This window comes from Acanthisitta chloris, unplaced genomic scaffold (assembly GCF_000695815.1).
Source record: "Acanthisitta chloris isolate BGI_N310 unplaced genomic scaffold, ASM69581v1 scaffold21188, whole genome shotgun sequence".
Classification (NCBI taxonomy): Eukaryota; Metazoa; Chordata; class Aves; order Passeriformes; family Acanthisittidae; genus Acanthisitta; species Acanthisitta chloris.
Window position 1 is genome coordinate 36,834 of NW_008686802.1, and position 14,834 is coordinate 51,667.

A 14,834-nucleotide genomic window follows, 5' to 3' on the forward strand; every position below is an offset into this window, starting at 1 on the left:
TCCAGTCTCAACACCCTCAGCCTTCCTGATAAAGAACAACTTGGCTGTTTTCCAACTCTCTGTTCCAGGAACCAACCAAAGGTAAGGCACAGAGCCTACACAGAGCTGGAGTCTCGGCCTGGATCTTCCAAATCCAGTCCCATATTTTAAAAATAGACTGTGCTTTTCTTTTCCTTTTTAAGTCTCTCTTTACATATAATTCAAAAGCACTTGGAAGCATTTGAAAAGATGAGTTTGCTGGACACCACTTCCTTTCCTCTACTGATTTTTGAACACACACAAAGTATAACTGCGGCTTTGCTAAGCCACAGAGTAAAATACATATACTGGAAGATGATTATCAGATGATGTTCTCAGAGTACCTTATCAAAACACACAAAACCATCCCAAGCAATAGTTGTAAACAAAACAAACCAACAATAGCGAAAAAAAAAAATCAATGAATTTTAATCAGTAAACTCTAATTCTTCAGAGGGAAACACCTGAACAGGCTTTAAAACATTCTTGTGACCAACAGTTTGCCACATGCTACCTCCAGTCAAAGTATTACAAGCAATTGCTGTTCAACTGCTTTTGTAACAAGACATGAATTAGGTGAGCCAGGTATATTGGAAAAACTGGAAAATAAAAGTTAGTACTTTGCTTTGAGCTCTGAGCATGAGTCAGGAACAGCACATAACAGTTATGAGACCTGTCTTGGGGTTTGGCACCTTCAGATCTGTAATGTCTATATATAGCATACTGCAGATGAAAAACAAAATCTGAAATTCACATCTGAGACAAAAATTGTTTATGAAAGCAAAGGTTTTCAAATCAGATCTCAATAGCTCCACAGAAGCCGCACATGTAAGTGCTGCAGACATCAAAGTGCCCTAGAAGTTTTCATCTTTCATCTGGTTTGTACACCAGCAGCCGCGATCACTGACAAGCCAGACCAGGTGATTTTCAAGAGATGTGCAGATGAAATGCACCCAAATTGTTCAGGACATGTTTATTCAGCATAGAAATCACCTTGCACCAGTGCTGCATCCAGAGCACTTGGACAGGTCAGTGACATGGGGCTGTACCAGCAGAGTGTCCTGGGGAAATAATCCATGGCATCTCAACACCCTCCATCCCAACCAAAGAGTGGATTTACCACTCATATAGCATGTATTACACAACAAAAGCAGAGTGGCAATGTATGCAAATATGAAAATACATATTTTCTTAAACAGAATGGTCAGGATGAGCCTGCATCTAATTGCCTGAACTAGGAATTAGCCTCTCAGACTGGGGGTCAGCTCTGCCCCAAGGAAAACATCCCAAGGCCAATATTCACTGAGGCCATTTTTACCCTTTTCCCTCACAGGCAAACACTTAATGTAAGAAAATCACTTCTACTTCAATAAATTTCCGTTTATATGATTTATCCATGTCACAGCCTGCCATCAGTGGTTCAGCACATATTAGGTTATGATGAAGAGCCACGTTAAGAATTAGCTCCCATTACCAGCATACTTAGTCTCTGAGAGCAGAGCAGAAGTCTCTGACAAAGTTGACAAGGTGCCAGCAGGACACATGAAGATGCTCCTGATGACACAGGAAGCCCCTTGATCATCCCTGCAGCTGCTGGGGCAGAACAGGCTTCCCAGCAGGCAGTGAGGTGGTGGGAGGACACAGACTCCAACAGGGAACAACTGTGCTCAAACCACTTTTGACTGCCCTGTTATTTATCTGGCATTTGCCGTAACTGGAATGTAAAGGCCTAATTTAACTTTCTTCCCCTCACCCTTAAAAGGCAAAGATGTTCCATCACAGAGAATAATGAGATCCAATTAAAAGAAGTGGAGAGGTGCTGAAGTGCATGTGCACGTGCATAGTGTTACAAACAGTGGCCCAATCTTCCTCTACAGCTCATTGTGAACACAAATAGGAGTGGGCTGTGGTACAAACCTGTACTAGCTCCTTCTACTTGTTTCCAGGTGCTTTAAGATCTTGACTGTTCAGGCTGTATTGGCTTCAGCTAACAAAACTGGGCAACTTTTAATTAAAAAATGGTTTTGTCTTTTTACCTAAGTTATAAAGGAAGAATATATTTCATTCTCTGACTGTTCTATCCACTTACTTGTCTCCTTTCCAGGAGAGGATGCACTGCAGCCTCCTCTGACTATGGTACTGTTGAGGCTCTAAACCCAGGTCTCTTTCACAGCACAGACAGCTTTCATCCCCAAGAGAATAGTTCTCTGCAATAGTTTCCCACTGATTTTTGATGAATACTAGTGTGGAGGGCAACTATTTAAATAATAAGCAGAAGAGCAAAAGTTTTCTACATAACTATTTGGTGCAAAACTGCTTTAAAAGGCAAACACATCATGCATATATTAGTTTTTTTTATATCTCCTCCAAAACAGACTTCATAAGAAGGATCTCTCAGACACTACCTTTTTCTAGGCGATGACTTTATACATGCATTATAATTTGTATTATAATTTCTAAGATCAAAAAAAAAAAATGCAAAGAATATTTCAATCTTGGAGGAGCAATTACTCAAGCCCTCAGAAAAACAGCTTGGAAAATGCTCAAAATTATAATGAGTAGAAACAGCCTAAGCTATAAGAAGTTTATCTTTGTCTCATCCACATGTTCCCACTCATGCTTAAATCCCTAGAAAGGCAGACATACAAAATGGATTGCTGAGGTTTCCACAGAGCTCACAGCTTAATTCATTTCTCTGCAGCAGAAATCTCACACCAGCGGTGTTTTGTTACCCATTCTTGGGAAATTGTGGCAGTTATTGCAAAGTGGACATGAACAAGACTTTTACATCTGCACAGTCACATGGGAGAGCTGTGCTCTGAATAAAATAAAGGGCACTTGCAAGAACATTGCAAAGGCTGCACCCTGAAGAATTACAGGGAAAAAATATCTAATCCTTCCCCTTGGTTTTCAAAGCCCCAGTGTTAAAATCTGGCTCTATTTAATTTTAAAAGTATTCTCTATATGCAGAGAAATGTAACCTGAAGCAACAGGAGTTCAGCTTCTTGTGCTTTCAGGTACAGCTTTCTATATCACCTTCACAGACTAAAGTCAGCACTTAGAGCAGTCTAGTACATCTACCCACCAAGTGGGTTTGATTAACTCCCTGGAAGTCCACACTGTGTCCATGAACAGCAAGGGTTGATCTTTACAGTCTTACCACTGAGGTACAAGCACAGGTCTCTGCCAGTTCCCCAGCTATGTTCACTTGGTTCCTTGTTTTGCCCTAATGCTGCCACAGCATCGCCTGCTGCTCCAAAGAGGCACAGGCATTTCACAGCTTCAGACTGAAATCCTTTAGTCATAGTGGCTTTTACTCCAGAAGGATACAGCTAACCTCACTAGAAGTTCCCAAATTGTGGTTTGTAAAGCCACAGTGAGAGCTCTGTAGCATCAGGCTGATTTAATATTTAAACGGTAAACTTGAGAATTAAGGTAGTTGTCCAAAATGTTTGGGAACAAAGCAGCTTAAAAAAATGAGTTCATCATTCTTTATGTCAGTGTCTCCATCCCTCTGCTCGACCGACCACAGCTGTAAAGTGAAGTTCCAGTTCACTACAATCCCTGCACTTTCCCAAGTCATGGGATACCACTCACCTGTGAAACACCATGAACAGTGCAACTAGATAATCAAAGTTGACTGTAACAGCTAAGGTACATACAGCTACACCCACTGGTCCTGTCCCCAGTGCAGAGCTGTGCCAGACACTCTCATATCATGCTGGGAACACATCCAGGGCAAGCTGGGTAAAATCACACAACACCCTCACCTCTTCACTTAGCTAGATGCCTTTGTTCAGAGGTTGCTGGAAATATTATGCCTCAGCTACAGGGTTAAAAATAAACTTTCACATCATCAACTCCTAGTTCTGTTGAGAAAAGCCACTCCAGAAAAGCCAGTACTGGCTCACTGTATGGCCACAGTTGGGTATCAGTTTATATTTTCACTCAACTCTTCAAAAGAAGTGTTTATTCTTTAAAAGAAGAACCAAATCTTGAATCTTGAACGAAAAAAATCTTGAATGAAAAGCTTCCTTCCAACAGGGCTAGGAGAAGCCCAAAAAAGTCAGCTTCCATTTCCCATACATGCTACTAGCAGCTCTCTCACTGAAATAGTTTGGTGAACTGAAGTAAGTTTTGGTCCAGAGCTCTGATTTCTTGAGTATTAAAGCATTGTCAGTGAATTCTGATTTGGGGTAAATAATGCTGTCTTGCTTGAAATTGCAACCAGTGGATGCAAGGCCCGCTTCTACTAATGTCTTGTTGAGTTTGGGAAGGTTGCAGCAAGGCCAGGCCACAGGAAACATAGTCCAATGAGTCCATCCTGTTTGAAACAGGAAGGGAAGGAAAGACAAACTTGCAAAATTCCTCTCATTCATTATTTTGGACCAAGAGATACATGAGCCAAAAACTTTTCATCTTTTGCCTTGAAAGAACTCAAGAGTTAAGAAAATGTTTCTCCCTGATGGCTCCCAAAGCTTAGAGAGGAGATTTTAGTAGTATCTAGGCTGGTTATAGCTCAAATAGGAAAACAGCTGCTGTTTTCTCGTTCAGGAGTCTTAAGACTGACATTTAAAAGAAGCCACAGTGCACAATTAGCTAAGCACTCAGCTATCAGGGTATGCCAAAACTGAGGCTTTGCACTTGCCCTCCACTCCACATTCCTCACCTCTGGGAACCAGCATTACGATGCTATTTACATAATCACAGAATTTCCCTAATACAACTGTCTAGTTTTCCCCATGCACCATCAAGTTGTGTCTGTATTAGATAGGGAAGGTCATGTCAAGGACATCCCTAGATTCACAAATAATAGAGGGAGAGGGGGGAAAAAAAAAACCCCATCTGAATTTTAGAGGCTGGAAAGAATCACTTCTCCATTTCTCATTTTTCATAAAAAACCCCAAACAAACAAAAAAAAAAACCCCACAGTGAAAACAAACAAAATAGGTAAACCCTTAAATTATAGCCAGTAATTGGATGAATAACACTTACTTATCTAACTTCTGGTGCACTGAAAATTGAGTCAAAACTATTTAGTAGATATTTTGTATCTGTCTCAATGGCTACTACAAAATAATGCATATACAAATTGCTTTCTGTATGCACAACACACTACTAAAACATAATCTTACAAGCGTATTTTTCCAAATTCTACCACCTTGTAGTTAAAAAATAAATTAAAATCTCAGTTTTCAGTGAGTCCATAAGCAGGGACCAGGGTGGGATTGATGAGCAGGGATGGGTGGGAAAGAATTTCAGTGGTGCTGCTCTTTAATGTTGAGCCCCAGTGTAAAGGGGCACAGGCAGCGTGACTCAAACTGAGGAAGAAAGTGCGCACACACACACAGAAGGGAGGGGAAAGGCAACCTAATCAAAACTAACAGCAGGATTTCTGCTCACACTTCAAACTGAGAGAAGATAAAACCCTTCATTTTCAGTTGTTGAAAGCAAACCCCTGGAGTCCCTGTGTAGAGGGTTCCGCAAAGAACTAGCAATCCTTTGAATTCAGTCATTTACAGAAGAACTATCCTCTTTACACCTCCCTGAACATTTTTCCTCATTCTCAGTCATTTAGTTATTAGCAGTACCATTACACACTTACTGACCTTTTATTTTCTATGACAAACCCAAGCATTTCCTCTTGCAGCACAAAGGTTCATTCCCTGTACTCATTTTAGACAACTTCCCATCCTCTCTTCCCTCTCCATTTCAAGCTGTCTGGTGATTGAACCTTATCTCTTGAGAAGCTTAGGTATTCAGCATCTTTTCCTCTTTTCAAAAAAAGGTATGTGTACCCCCTGGTTTCATGTCTGGCTCTAGTCTGATGAAACCACATCCCCCCACACCTCTCCTGAAAATTTTTCCTTGAGGCCCATTTTCCTGACTTGGGCTTAGCATCACACAGATGCCATTAGGGAACACAGATATTATCAACAGGCATACAGCGAGACTTTGAGAATCTCCAGAAAATCTGAACATCCCTTTGAAAGTCAGCAGGGATCTTTGCCTAGGCAGTGCATGGCAACAGTCACAGCATGTACTTTTAGTACCCAAATATCACCAGGGACAGACTAACAGGAACCAATATCATTCAGGAAACAGTAATAGGGGTGTAAAACCTTGGAGCATGCCCAGTAGTAAGTCAAGATACCCCAAACCTGTAGCAGAGTATTGCACTATTGTTGACAGACACAACCAGAAGATAAGTTACAGGCCAGATTTTCAAAAGCTTGCTGGCATGCCTCAGTACCCAAATATCACCAGGGACAGACTAACAGGAACCAATATCATTCAGGAAACAGTAATAGGGGTGTAAAACCTTGGAGCATGCCCAGTAGTAAGTCAAGATACCCCAAACCTGTAGCAGAGTATTGCACTATTGTTGACAGACACAACCAGAAGATAAGTTACAGGCCAGATTTTCAAAAGCTTGCTGGCATGCCTCAATATGGACAGGCTCTGTACAATCAGCTTCTGCCAATGCAGCTAGTCTTGGACAGCTGCAATCATAAATGTCTCAAAAAGAAGCACCAGCATCCTTGTCAGCAAAGTTCCCAAGTATCTCAAAGAAGACTATGAAGGGATGACCTCTAACTCCACTCAGTTTCAACCCAGCATTAAATCTTCAGCCTCCAAGTGCTAAAAAACTCCCAGTGTTTTAACCAGAACATATCCATCAAATGGGAGGGAGGAAAACTCACCAACCCTCAATATGCTGCAGAAATTTGAAGAACAAAGTGGCAAGAGTGTATTCTGCAAGATGTATTACTTTCTGCTGGTATTTTTGCAAAGATAGGATTAATTTCATACTGTTTTGCAGCATGATCAAGGGCAGTGTAAGGAGAATAATCAAGTAAATTCTATTGCTGCCTGTCACAAGTGATAAATATAATGAATAATTAAACAAGCAGCACCTAGACTGCCTGGAGGAAACTATTTAGTGCTTTCCTTAGGACAGACTCATTTCTCTCACATTTTTTCATTACATTCTCACATTTTGCAAATTCCCTAAAACAAGCAACACTAGCTCCACATAACATTAAATTATATTAGCTCCTGTGGCTGCAGCAGCTGCCCAAGAAGTGTCTGCTGGAAACAGACCCAACGTGCATCGCTGGACAAGCGCCTACCTTGTGAATACAAAAGGATCTGCATCTCCAGAAGAACACAGGTGAAAACCTGGACCAAGTTCTCCAGGCCCAGCAGCTCAAAAACCTCCCGCAGTGGGTAGTCAGAGAGTGGCAGCTCGTTGGGCCCAGGTCTCTGGCAAATGATGGGCTCATAAACCCCATAAAACTTCAGTGACCTCCCTGGGGGCGGCAGGGGCACCTCATAGAGGATGTTGTGGATGTAGCTCTCCAGAGGCAGAGGTGGTGGCTGCTGGGAGGTCACTGCCTTATAGAGCTGGATCAGGAACTTCTTGCAGGCTTGCATGAAGGGTAGAGGGGTGATGAGGCATATGCATTTGGAGACATAGAGTGTGTCTCTGCTGATATCATAGGAATTGTACCGCTGGAGCTTGGCAAGCGATGTGGTGTCACCCTCATCGATGCTGCTGGCCAGGGAGTCCATGCTGCAGGAGGAGGAGGCACAGACACTGCTGTATTGCTCTGCATTGTGCATCTGGTACAGTGTTTGCATAGCTGTGCAGATCTGTTTGCTCGTGACCTCCTCATAGAACGTGAGCACAAACCCGTACGTACGAGAGCCATCTTCCCTGGTGATGATGAATGAATGGAGCTGTGGGTCTCTGTTATCTGCCTGTGTCCTGAAAGACAGCCCTTTGGGCATACACAGCTAGAAAAGAGAAAAGAAATATAGTTATCTAAGCTACAATTTTGTTTTGTTGCTTTTGCTGTAAAGGCATGTTCTTTTTATCCACTGCATCACAACAAGCCATTTATCAGTAAACATACCCCCCTGGAAAAGTACCCAAGAACTAAGAGCCTAAAACTGATGCTACTTAAAAGAAGAGGTAGACAAGACTGAAGAAAACACCCTCCAAAATGACCCATCTATTAAGTCATTTTGACTCATTTTCATTACTTTCTAGAATTATTTTCACTACTGAATAATGTGTGTCATTTACTTCAGCATCACATAAAAACATCCAATTTTGTTCTCATTTGCATATATCTTGCCCACAGTACTCTACAATCAGAGCTTAGGAAGCAGCTTATACTACTGAATTCAAATTACACAGACTTCTTGCAATTCTTTAATCTTCACTCATTTTCTGGGGGAAAAAAAAACAAACCCTTAACAAAAAACCAAGCCCCAAAACACAACTGACTGGCAGCTATTACATTTACTTTCTTCTCTAAGTGCTACAAAATAGCTTAGATTGGAAAAGAAGGAGGAGCGAGGGGAAAACACTCAAAATCTATGAAACACTCGTTTTCAATTTACTACTCAGCAAAATCCTTTGCAGTGATTCTACTACCACTGGGTGTTTCTCTGAAATGTGATCCTAGTGATAACTTAAGGCATTTTTCCAGACATTCCTTGGGAATTCTATCATCCAACTAATACAAAATAACAAACATCCAGCAAAACATGTTTGAATGGGCATCAGCAGGACACTCCCCATGTTCTGGATAAATGAGTATGTTTATAAATGAAGAACTAAAGCTCCTTTTGTACCTCCCACCCGAAGAAATAAAAGGAAAGAAGAGAGGGAGAGCCTTCAAAGTGCTCCTCCTTTTCCAAAAGGTAACTTTAGAAGCCAGCGATCCCAAGGGATGGGAACCTACCCACGACTGAGGGCATCTCCTAAGGTGCATCTCCTTGACCAGGAGGAAATTCTTCTGACAGTGGAAGAGGTCAAGAGAAATAATTCTATCTTTTCAGGCACATCTCACCCTGAACCTCAGCAGTGCAAATTGCAGAGACCATTTGACAGCCTGATAAAGCTGCTACGAGCCCAGCTGGAACACAGGCAAGTGGTCCAGACTCACTTCACAACAGGCTGTCAGGCTCCTAAATTATGTAGGACAGGTCTTATGTAATGCTTGGAAAGGTAATGTATAGGGAAATAAGTAGCTTGGTGTTCTGGCAGAAGAATTTAATTCAATTGATGGCCTTTGCTGACACAGACCATGAAATCGCATCTTCAACTATTTTTGAACAACAGCCACATTTTCATTCAAAACTTTATAGTTTTTATTGAAGCATTAACAGCAGCACCATGGTTAAGCCTTCTCCAATAAAGAAGTAGTAGAAAATCCTTGTTTCACACTTTATTTAAATTTATTCTGCACAATAAATATCTCTTTTAGCCTCATTTTTTGGCAGGTTTGCTTAATAGAAATTTGTTTCTAGAATGTGGGCTTTCACTAGTGGCTATAGCCTTATCAGAGCCAACCAGGCAAAAATCATAGGTTTAAATCTCAGTGCTATCAAAGATTATATTTCTTCACTTTACAGAAAAATACCTGGATAAGCTAATGCCATATACTGGTTTGATCAAGAACAGATAAGCATCAGACCAGCTGAGATAGTTGCATAAAGCTGTTTAAATAAATTTCCTTCAAGTCTTAATTATTATTGCCTCAGCCTTTATCTACTGGGTATACACACACAGGGATGCCCAACTATTAAGTTTCAGACACAGCTTGACACAGGCAGAGTAACAACATTTTAAGACGCTGGTTGCAAACCCTGGCACAGAAACTGCTGCTGTTGTGAGACCTACAAGAGAACATGGGGGACAGCAGAAAGAAAAGGAACGAAAAGGAACGAAAAGGAACGAAAAGGAACGAAAAGGAACGAAAAGGAACGAAAAGGAACGAAAAGGAACGAAAAGGAACGAAAAGGAACGAAAAGGAACGAAAAGGAACGAAAAGGAACGAAAAGGAACGAAAAGGAACGAAAAGGAACGAAAAGGAACGAAAAGGAACGAAAAGGAACGAAAAGGAACGAAAAGGAACGAAAAGGAACGAAAAGGAACGAAAGGGAACGAAAGAAGATGGGAAGCACCAAGGCAGGAAGAATGACCAAAAGTCACTTGAGAAGCTAAGATCAAAAGGAAGAGCCTGTGCTCATTTTCCACCAGTACAGAAAACTTCGAATTTGTGGTTAATATATGAGAACTTTCATCTTAGTGCCTCAGACATCAATCACTTCCCAACTCATCTGCATCACACATGCCACAGGAGAGTGTTGAGGAAGAGCAGCCTGGGATGTGTCAAGTGGGGGTGAAATCTTTGCCTGCTGCTCTGAAGCTGGCTGACAAACAGTGAGAAGGCAGTCAGCCACCTGTATTGCATCCTTGTATAATCACAGAAAACTATCCAAGATTACTGGTTAAAGGACAGGATTTTGGTTTCCAGAGCACTTTACCATTTATAGTTTGAACATCAGCCGAAAAACATGGAATTAAATCATACTTGCAATAAGGTTTATAACAAAGATGGTTCGTAACACAAAAGACAGGTAAAAAGGTATCAACTAATCTATACCCTGTCTCTACAAGTCATGAGAAGGAGATATCTTTTGCCTAAACACAGAGGCAGGACACACATCCTGTAATCCTTCCCTCCTTCTCCCAGCCATCATAAATTGGAGATATTTTTGAACCAAAGGTTCCCTCTGGACCACTGCTCAATAGCACTGGTTTACCTCTTCTCTATTTAGATTCTCCATCTCAATTTTTAAGCCCCTATATATTCTTCATGTCCGCAACATGTCGCAGCAACAAGCTCCATACCCAAACAGCACTGTGGGTGAGCGGGTGGAGAGAAAGATGCTTTTGTTTGTGTTAAAGCTTTCTCCTTCGAATTACACCAAGGAAGTCTTTAATTCCTTCAATTCAGTACAAGAGACACTAAACACATGCTTCCTTGGACTTCAGAAATACAGGCAAAGATTTATATATCTTGATGAACCAGAGGGCTAAAAATTTCAGTTTCCTCTCTACTGAGAACTTCAGTTTGGTACAACACATTACCTGCAGAATAGCCACAGAAGACAGTATGTGACATCAGGCAGGCATAATCACAAAGAAGCAGTGGGGGGGAAAGAAACACTTCCCTACTAAAGAGAACTCTACTTAGATACAGATTTTGAAAGTGACAGAGAACATGAATCCTAGGCAGCATGATTGCTTGGGACTTCAGGGGGCTATTTTTAAAGCAACAGGATGGTTCCAGAAGGCAATTGAAATTCCTTAGGCATCCAGCAAAGCCAGAGTTCTCACAAGTTAACCTTCAAGGATTTATGCATTTCCTTCTCTGAGGAAAATTGCTTCTGGAAGCTCACATAAAGCAAACACATAGGCAGAACTAATACAGCAAGGCAAGATCAGAAAGGCCAATAATTGCCTCAAGGGATTCTGTGGAGGTGGGTATTACTTTAAATGATGTTTCAGATCAAAACAATAAAGAAGTTTTCCAAAAGATGATTTAAAAGATCATTAAATAGTGCTGCTGTTAGTAAATGATTTTTTTTCATCAAGACACATTGCAAATGTGTTCTTCAGCTATTTGATTTTAGCTCAATGCAGCTCGATGCAATTATTTTATTTTAATAGGTCTCTTGCTGGTTTTAGCATTCCATTTTTGTCTGATACTATGATCATGCTTCATGCATACTAGACATTTTCAACTGCAGCGCAAGAGACAAATACTTCAGTAATTCCACCTGCTATATTCCTGGTGCACATCCCCCATCACTTCTCCTCTGAGCACCCTCAATTCAAAGGCAGAACTAAAAGGCATAAATAGGCTTGGCAGTTGAGTTATTACCATCTTAACTGCTGATGAAGCATCGCTCCGAGTCCTTCATGCCTTCTGTATAAGCAAAGTGGTGGAGACCTGCCCAAATATCACATCAACAGTGCACATTTGGAAGCAGAGGACAGAAATCCCTGGCTGTCAGCAGGCACAGGGAGTGATCAGACTCATCTCTGCATTTCTGTGCGTGTGCAGTGTCACAATATCAGCTGTGTCACTGCTACTTCCAGGTCCTGTTCTCATGTTAAATCCTTGGCACAATGCTAAAATATAAAAAACTCAGTGGAAATTGAGATAAACTTCAGATTTCCACATCTTCATGACTGCAGAGAAGTTCCAAAAGCACTTTCTGCATTTGCAAAACCCATTTCATTGTGGGTTTTACACATTTCACATCTCTCCACCCCCTGGGTGAGGGCCAGAAGATTCTCCTGAGTTCACACCTGCACCATGCAGTGAGGTCAGTTCTGTTTTAAAGAAGCTAGTATGCTGTCCTACCCTCCTCAAATGCAAAGCACATCTAAACTAGACTAGGGGAAGGGGATCTCTAATTTTCCAATATTGAGTTAGACCCAATACACATTTTTGTAAAGAGCTAGAAGTGGTAACATTGCTTAATATTACTATTACAACAATTGGTTACTTTTAAGTTATAAAACAAATGGCATTTTCTATACTGGAAAGCTCAAATAACCAGTAATCTGTTATCTTTGTCAGATTAAGTTCTTAACAAGTGCTTTGGCAATTTTTGAAACATCCTTCGAATATCAACTCTTCAGAAAAATTCCCAGGGGATCATGAGTCTTTCAGTTGCCACTGCCACCACTCCAAAAACTGTTTTCTCCTCCCTGCCCTGTCCATGGGACTTAGCTACACAGATGCTCACATCAAATTTAGCTGAGAGGAATGAGATGCACAGAAGATGCACTGATGCAAGATGCCACTAAAAGTGACGACCCAGCAAATGCTCTGGTTTAGCAAAGTTCCAGCTTCTGTGTGAAGATGCCTCTGTCCCTGGGTATATGCAGAATCAAGGTGTTTTGTACTCCAGAATTTCACATGGATATTAATATCTTAAAAATTCCCTGGTTTACTTCCCTTCTACCTATGTATCCCGGATGACTACACCACTTCTCACCCAGTCACTGGGATGGTGGTTAGACTTGTTTCATCATGCAGTAGACTTAAAACTAGAACTAATGAGGAAAATGCAGCATTTTACTTTTGTTGTGCCTGAAAGTATTCTGTATTTTCACAATATCTCTTTCTCTGCAGCTTTTCAACCAGCATGTGTAGTGGGTGCTCTCAGTCCCAGCAGAAGTACCTCTTTATCATGCCCCAAGGGCTGGATGTAAAACAGCCCAGGAACTGCTTGAGTTGAAATTGTCAGGTAACAGCCTGAGAAGAGAGATTCTCTACCTACCATGTTGACGGCATCCTGGTCAAAGGGGTTCCACTCAATATTCTGAGGATAATGGGCCAAAACTTTGGACTTGAAGGTTCTTCGTAAAGGACTCTGGTCAAAATTCTCTCCTGCAACAAATGAAGAAATAATGACTTGTCACAGCAGTGAGGTCTCAGAGCGAGCTGGCTTGGGCAGCTTTCATTTGCCATTTTTTTCTGTGAAATCTGAATGGCATTTTCACTCCCAACAGAGGCACTACATTTAAAAGAGAAAGAGAAAATATGCACATTCAGTATGACCTTACCCTCTGTTCCACAGAATCTTACTATATTTGCAACACAGCTTCCAGCTTAGTATTTACAGCATGGAAATTTATTGTCAAGAGAAAAATGACCACTGGAATTTGATAGAAAAAGACCTATCTAGAGATGGTTTTACTTAGTCATAGAAGGGGCACTTCCCCTCAAGTTTGTTAGAAACAGTCATAAGGTCAACAAAAAAATATGAGCACCTCTTGGCTATTATAAATTATTCAAGGATTCATTATGGATGATCTTTTTTATATCACAACACCTGTGTGAAAATGAAACATTCATTTTTCCTACATCAAATTTCAAGGACAGATTTTTTCCACACAAAGAATCCAGCAAGTGCAAAGAGGAAGACTGAAATTAGACTTCAAGCAGAAATGCATCCAGTTATCAGCATACAAATACTGTATTTCACAATAGTACTGTCAATGGAGTTTCTCCCATTGGTTTGTCTACAGTATGCAAAACAGTGATCAAAACAAGAAGCTCTTAAAATCTATTAGTTTAATTATCATCTACTATGCTTCTGTCAGGTATCAGGTTACTAATTTCAGGCTTCTTGCTTTAAAGACTACAAGTGGGTCTTTCCTGTTCAGTTCCTTTCTCACCTGAGAGAAATGAATGGATGAAAGCTTTAGGTTCATAATGTGAAATGTTTTTCACCAAACCTTGCTTTGCCCTCAAAGACTCCCTTTGGGACTTCCTAGTGTTACCTAAGTACTCCTTACTGAAATAGAATTGGATTTATTTTCTTTTTTTTAAAAAAATATGATTTTTCCTTTTACTTTAAACCAGTATTTCATTAATGCTTTTAATGAGAGGTTATTTTGGATGAAAAATCTATTGGCAAGTACTAAAGGCAATCCACCAGTGCTGCAGAAAAGTTCAACTACAAGTCACTAACCTCACTAAGCCCTCTCTCAAGGCAACAGGGACCACAAGAGTATAACTTATGTTTGCTGAGTTACATACAACTCAACCTTCACGTACTGAGCAGCCTATGAGAGATGTTGGAAAATTCACAGTTCAGCAGTTACTTGAAGGTTTCTGAGGCCACAGCCATTTGGCACATGCCCTTTGCTCCTTGCAAAGCACAGTCTACACAATCATTTGGCTCAGAGTGAATCGATCCAAGGAACTTTCTGTACAAACTGACACTTGAAAGCAAGAGCTTCTCAGTTTTTGCCTGGCAGGCCTTAGGATCTGCAGGTAATTGCAGAGAACACAAGATAATGGAGAAAAACACAGTGGCAGGTCGTAAGGTAGAAATTATCAGGGCAAAGTTTTAGGAGGGTTGAAAACCATTTGCTGTATGAAACCCTTAGCACATCTTCAATACAGGGGACACTGTGTCTTGAGCCACAT

At 40.9% G+C, this 14,834-nt stretch overlaps 1 protein-coding gene across 1 annotated transcript in view; it reads right to left on the reverse strand.

The window, feature by feature from the left end:
- DENND5B (DENN/MADD domain containing 5B) overlaps window positions 1-13,310 on the reverse strand; it is a gene marked incomplete at its 5' end in the record, with an annotated part of 48,627 nt that extends 35,317 nt beyond the window's left edge. Inside the window, 2 exon segments of the mRNA XM_009080344.1 lie at window positions 7,152-7,818; window positions 13,177-13,310. Of these exon segments, the coding sequence (XP_009078592.1) occupies window positions 7,152-7,818; window positions 13,177-13,310 (801 nt within the window).
- Window positions 13,311-14,834: the final 1,524 nt, after the last annotated feature.